At 35.2% G+C, this 6215-nt stretch overlaps 1 protein-coding gene across 1 annotated transcript; it reads left to right on the top strand.

Annotated features, from left to right (window-relative positions):
• Nucleotides 1-697: 697 nt before the first annotated feature.
• LOC110135826 (fatty acid-binding protein, adipocyte) lies at nt 698-5155 on the top strand. The gene is made up of 4 exons (XM_020891155.2): nt 698-848; nt 3572-3744; nt 4370-4471; nt 4935-5155. Exons 1-4 carry the CDS (start codon nt 776-778, stop codon nt 4983-4985), a joined length of 399 nt encoding a protein of 132 aa, XP_020746814.1. The 5' UTR covers nt 698-775; the 3' UTR covers nt 4986-5155.
• Nucleotides 5156-6215: the final 1060 nt, after the last annotated feature.

The following is a 6215-nucleotide window of genomic DNA, read 5'->3' as shown; positions in this document are numbered from 1 at the left end:
AGGGGAATATATTTGGATTGGTGCCTTTTTTTTTAAGGAAGTCTGTGGAAATCCACACTATGCTCTTATTTAGGGGATGTAAAGAATGAGGTTAAATAAATGATCATTTATCAATTAAAACTGCTGTCTAGATTCCTGGTGGAGAATTAAATTTACTTTTTCTTTTTCATTCACATAAAACATTTGAAATGAGAAAGCTGGGGTACTTTAAAATGCCATTACTTATTTTGTTTTAATTTCTAGGTAATTCCTGAGACAGTACTGCCCCAAATAGCCTTTGCAATTACTTAAGAATATCCAAGGTAATTCTTAATGTTCCTCAATTCAAACGAACCACATAATTACAATTTTAATAGGAACTCTAAAAAAGGGAGTCAGAATTTATCCCAAGATAATACACTGCTCCACTCTACACTGGGATAAATATGTATGAAAAAAAATAGGAAACTCAATGTACTGAATTTTAAGCTGTCAAAACAAGATTGTTGAAAATATTCTGTTAAAGGTTAAAAATAAGTTGTACTCTGAGTCCAATGACCATTTGCCAAGGAGAGCCAAAGTTGAGAAATTTCTATTAAAAACATGACTCAGAGGGAAAACTGCAGAGGCTGGCAATGAAGGAAATGATCTGATACCATTCCCAATTGGTTATGCCCAAGATCACATGTTCTGGGCACCTTTAAAAGGAAGTTATCTGGACTCAGAGGGTAACAGCATCTTGCTGAAAGCTGTGCTTCTTTCTCACCTTGAAGAATAATTCTAGAAAGCTCACAAAATGTGTGATGCCTTTGTAGGTACCTGGAAACTTGTCTCCAGTGAAAACTTTGATGATTACATGAAAGAAGTGGGTAAGGAAATGCATTGTTGAATGGCTGGGCTTATAACTTTTTCTCTAGGAAAGAGAGGTCTATGGTTCTTTTTCACTCTGGAAGCACTGGCCTGACATGAAATGCTGCTTTCTATATAGATGTGATAAAAATAACATGTGAGAATCATTTGTTTCCAGAAACATTCTAGACGGAAGTCACAACTAATACTTACTAAAGGTGAACTGATATGAAAATAAGTGTAAGTGGCATTGTATAGAAATGACAAGATTTTATTTGATTGCTAACCTTGAATATCTTTGGTTTACTTGGCTATCTGCCTCTTTTCCATTCATTCCTTTTGTATATAAAATAAGCAATAACTTGGAAATAAGCCTATATTTATTTCCTAGCATGTGATAATTTCCATTTGAAACTGAAAGCAGTGTATTTATCATCTTAATGCAATCTTTTGAGTAATGTATATTAACCAATTATTTTATTGTTTTAAAGTCAACCTGTTAAAATGTGTGGTTGTATTATGGAAGGAAAAATCTTAATTTCTGAAAATGTTTTCCTTAAATGTCTTAGATAGCTGTTTGACTTACTATTACAAGGCATGACACAGAATTATTGATAACAGAGGCTTTCAGGTTTTTGGATTCTGCTGACATCACCTGTGTGTTCCCCAGATAATTACAAAGGTAAAGGAAAGGAGCAGAGGGGCGGGAATTCAGTCAGGCAGCCACACCCATGCATGATGCAGCTGTATCCACGGGTTGCAAATTGGGGAGGGATTTTTTTTTTTTCCGCAATATCTTTATTAGAGATTATAATTTAATCCCTAAATCTCAAGACTTAACCTTCTTCTAAATCTTATAGTATATTTCTTGCTTGTTTATAACTACTGTTTTCCATGTTTATAGACAAGAGGGAAATCAGGAACTTCAATATGAATGAGACCTAGTTTTCCAGACTACTGACTAGTTGTAACTCAATAATCTAATCAATATGCACTGATATTGATATTATAGGCCTTGAGTCTATTGACCTATTTATTTTTAGAAGCATTTTACACTTTGAATATTTATATTTAAATTCTTATACCATTGCGTTTGGGCTTCCTATGTGGTGCTAGTGGTAAAGAACCCACCTGCCAATACAGGAGATTTAAGAGACAGAGGGTTCAATCCCTGGGTCAGAAAGATTCCTCTAGAGGAGGGCATGGCAACCCACTTCAGTATTCTTGCCTGGAGAATCCCATGAACAGAGGAGCCTAGTGGGCTATGGTTCACAGGTTTGCAAAGAGTCAGATACGACTGAAGGGACTTAGCACGCATATAGACACCATGGCCTTTTAAAATTATTAAGTATTGATGATAATGAAAGACAATAAGATACATTCTGAAATTAGCTGCTCTAATTGATTACCTTCAGTCAGCAGGTATCGCTTTCATCAGTCAGATGAAAACAGAATCAAGCAAGAGGAGAGTGTGATTTTCCTAAGCGTGGCCAATCTGGAACCACACCCAATGTTTCACTCTATTATGGAGTGTGCTGACTCACTCCATTAATTTGAGGTTACATTTTGTAACAGAGACAAGACTTGATGAAGCAGCATGTTATCTTCCCACCTGTCACCACTTTCAGACAGGGAGGTAAATCGGAGCCTCGGCATTGCTTGTTTTGTATGATATATTGCCTCCCCACTATTCTTAAATTTTGGTGTCTTTACCTAGACAAAGAAGTAGATTTGTGCATGTGCATTTAAAAAATCCAACACACCTATGACTGTCGTAAAATCTCTGTAACATATGCAGCGATGGTAAGGTACTATTTTCTATGTTAAGTTGTAAATCATTCAACCCAAAGTTGTAACATCCCCCAAAACACATTCCTATTTTTTCTTTTTTTTTTTTTTTAAAAAGAGGAGCTTGCCACTTAAGTGATTGGGAAGCAAAGTATTAATTTCTGAACTTACTAAAATAATGATTTCTTAAACTTTGAAATTTTCAGTTGATGCCTAAGCCCTCTTTAAAATTTTCTATGATTTATTGGGACTACCATCACCACTCTAAAGTGGTATGAATGCAAGAAACATTTTGCCTTTCGGAAAAATTAATCAAAATCTTCATTTCAGAGTGATTATAAAAAGCCAAGAAAACTAGGAGTGGCAGCGTACACCCAAATTAAATTTTAACTGAATAACTCTCTACTGGTCCCCTGAATCCTATTGAGAGTTCTACCTTTGACTATGGATTAGATGGTTTCTGTTATTCAAGAAGCAATGGTTGAGATTCTCAAGTGTTTCATGAACTGAGTAAAATGAAGGTGGCTGCTCTCATGGTTGAGATGGCCAGTTATTTTGAGAGTGCAGTGACTTTTAAAATATGTATGTCCCAGAAAATTTAATCTTTTACATATGCTTATGGAAAAGTAACAATGGGTCTCCTGAAGAGTCTCATCTGAAACCCAGAGGGGGAAATTTAAAGAACAGACTTACATCTACTTGTGCCTTGGGTGTTATTTAAGTATTAGCTGATTTCACTTATTTTCAGGAGATGTTTAAATAAAGACTTTAATAATAAACTCACTGGAGCCTTTGTCCTTTAATACACTCACTGGAGTGTAGATGGGTACATGGGCATACATGCATCTGTCTAAATACACACACACACACACACACACACACACACACACTCTTTCTTAGATAAATATATGAGAGAAAAATCGTATACTTGACATTTTTCTTTTCCCAACTACAGGTGTGGGCTTTGCTACCAGGAAAGTGGCTGGCATGGCCAAGCCCACTTTGATCATCAGTGTAAATGGGGATGTGGTCACCATTAAGTCAGAAAGCACCTTTAAAAATACTGAGATTTCCTTCAAATTGGGCCAAGAATTTGATGAAGTCACTCCAGATGACAGGAAAGTCAAGGTGAGGAATAAAGAACTGGAGCAGAGTAAAAGCCTGGTTTATAAATGACTTCTGCCTACAACAAGCCATTTTGTAGAAGGAGGAAAACCATTCCGTTATAAGCCAAAAATCTCAGATTGCTAGATCTAAACCACATTGCCTTTGATATTTAGTTGGTGAATTTTCCCCCATTTAACAAAATTGTCCTTATTGCTTTAAAAATGTTTAAAAATTTGTCATACTATATGTGTGTGTGTGTGTGTGTGTGTGTATATATATATGTATATATATTATATATATATGTATATTATATATATGTATATATAGTATTTGAAGTAAATTGAAGTAACATAACAATGTTAGAGAACTTTTAAAAGCGGGGGGGGAGGAAAAAACCACCTATGATGTTATTCCACATAAATTTATTATCTATATTCTTTCACAGTATTTTTTTTCAAATTCATGTTCGTATAATATTCTGATCATAATATACATGTAATTTTGCATGTTGTTTTTGGCATTCATTGTTTTCTTTTGCAACATTTTCTTGTAATTTAGAATTGCTAAGTACCTCAAAATAAGCAAATAAAAGTGCTTTATTTTTTTTTCCCTCTGTCATTGTAATCACTTTTAATTATCCCCACAGAGCACCATAAACTTAGATGGAGGTGCCCTAGTACAGGTACAAAACTGGGATGGAAAATCAACCACCATAAAGAGAAAACTTGTGGATGATAAGCTGGTGCTGGTGAGTATCTTCCCACTACTTAATTCTAGATTTTAGTGCTAGGTCATCCCATAATCGTTATGCTACCTAGAGAAATAGACAATTGCCCTTGTAGAATGAAAAGTTAGTCTATTGGGCATGTGGTTTCACTCTGGCAATATCCTTCTAAGCTCCGTCTATGTATACTGGGCCCCAGGAAGTATTTTCTTATCCCTCTCAATGTGAACCATATTGTATTGTGCATGTCTAATTATGTTTTTCACTCACCACATAGATTGTAAGATTCCTTGAGGGCAAGACTTGTCTCTTCCTGATCTTTGTGTCTCCCTAGTTTGCTTACAACATCAAGTGTATAACAAGAGCCAAGAGTGAATATCTTTTGATGAACATTTTTTCCTTCTCAACATTGAAGGAGACAATAAATAAACAAAACATAAGTTGTTGAGTCCTGAGGATTTTACCAGTATTTTGCTTTTGTGCCTAGGAATGTGTCATGAACGGTGTCACTGCTACCAGAGTTTATGAGAGAGCGTAAGCCAAGGGATATTGAAATGGGTGAAGTTTGCATCGAACTCCATGACTTTCTGTTGGATGCGTTGTCCAAACATATATTGTTATTTTCCACTAATAAGCAAGAAACTGATTTTCTCCCAGATTGATTTTGATATGGTTGTGTTAGTTAAATAAAGCTTTTTAGATTTATAAGGCTATGTAATGATTTATTCATTATATTTAACAATTTCTTACCCATAATTTAGTGATGGAAATATAAAATTGTGTTATTGCTTTGTTTCCAGTATAATATGATTTTTTAAAATAATAATTCAAGGTGAAAAAAATATGAATTTCCCATATTCTTAGGTAGAAAATGATAAATATGTAATATTACTGAATATGAAGTCCTTCTTTACCATAGCTATAGTCAAGCAACACCCTTTCAGGGACCTAACATAGATTTAAATGTAGTGAAATTGTCCACAGTCAGCTGATCCAAGTATTGTCATTTCACAAAAATCTGTCCTAGAGCATCAAGGCAGAGAGGTGGGGTAGCAACGAAGAGTGTAGACAAAGATTTCTGGGCTATAAATTTTAACCTGAAAAATTATTAGTAAACCAAGGTATCCCTGGAATCTGTCTAGAAGTAAGTCCAAATAATCACGTTACATTTATTCCAGAAAAGATATGACAGGCTTGTAATGAGTTATGATGTAAATGTTCCTGTAGTCATTTCCAAAATTTTCTTTTTTTCTTACCAGTGGAATTTTTTTTAAAGATATTGAATATGTCCTGGAATTTTTATGCAAATAAAACTTCCCTGGAATTTCAATATATAAAACAAACAATAATGATAATAAAGCCAGTAAGGGTGTGTTTTCATTTGTGTGTGTGAGAGAGAGAGAGAGAGAAAATTTGTATCCTCTGCACTTTGTGGTACTTTGAGGCACCTCTATAGATCCTTGGAGTTCCATGTACATAGACTGAAATTTCCCTATCACATGCTTAGTTTTATAGGAAGCCAAAATCTTTTAAAGTGTGTCCTGCAATTGATACATTCTATTTGTGATGCTTCCTTTAAAAATAAGTTTATCAGAGACTTCCTGGTGGCTCAGATAGTAAAAGAATCCACCTGCAGTGCCGGAGACCCCAGTTCAATCCCTGGGTTGGGAAGATCCCCTGGAGGAGGGCATGGCAACCCACTCCAGTATTCTTGCCTGGAGAATTGCATGGACAGAGGAGACTTCTGGGCTACAGTCCATGGGCTGCA

The sequence above is a fragment of the Odocoileus virginianus genome, chromosome 15, assembly GCF_023699985.2.
Source record: "Odocoileus virginianus isolate 20LAN1187 ecotype Illinois chromosome 15, Ovbor_1.2, whole genome shotgun sequence".
NCBI lineage: Eukaryota > Metazoa > Chordata > Mammalia > Artiodactyla > Cervidae > Odocoileus > Odocoileus virginianus.
Note: the sequence above shows the minus strand (reverse complement) of the source record. Positions and strands in the feature narration are given on the sequence as shown.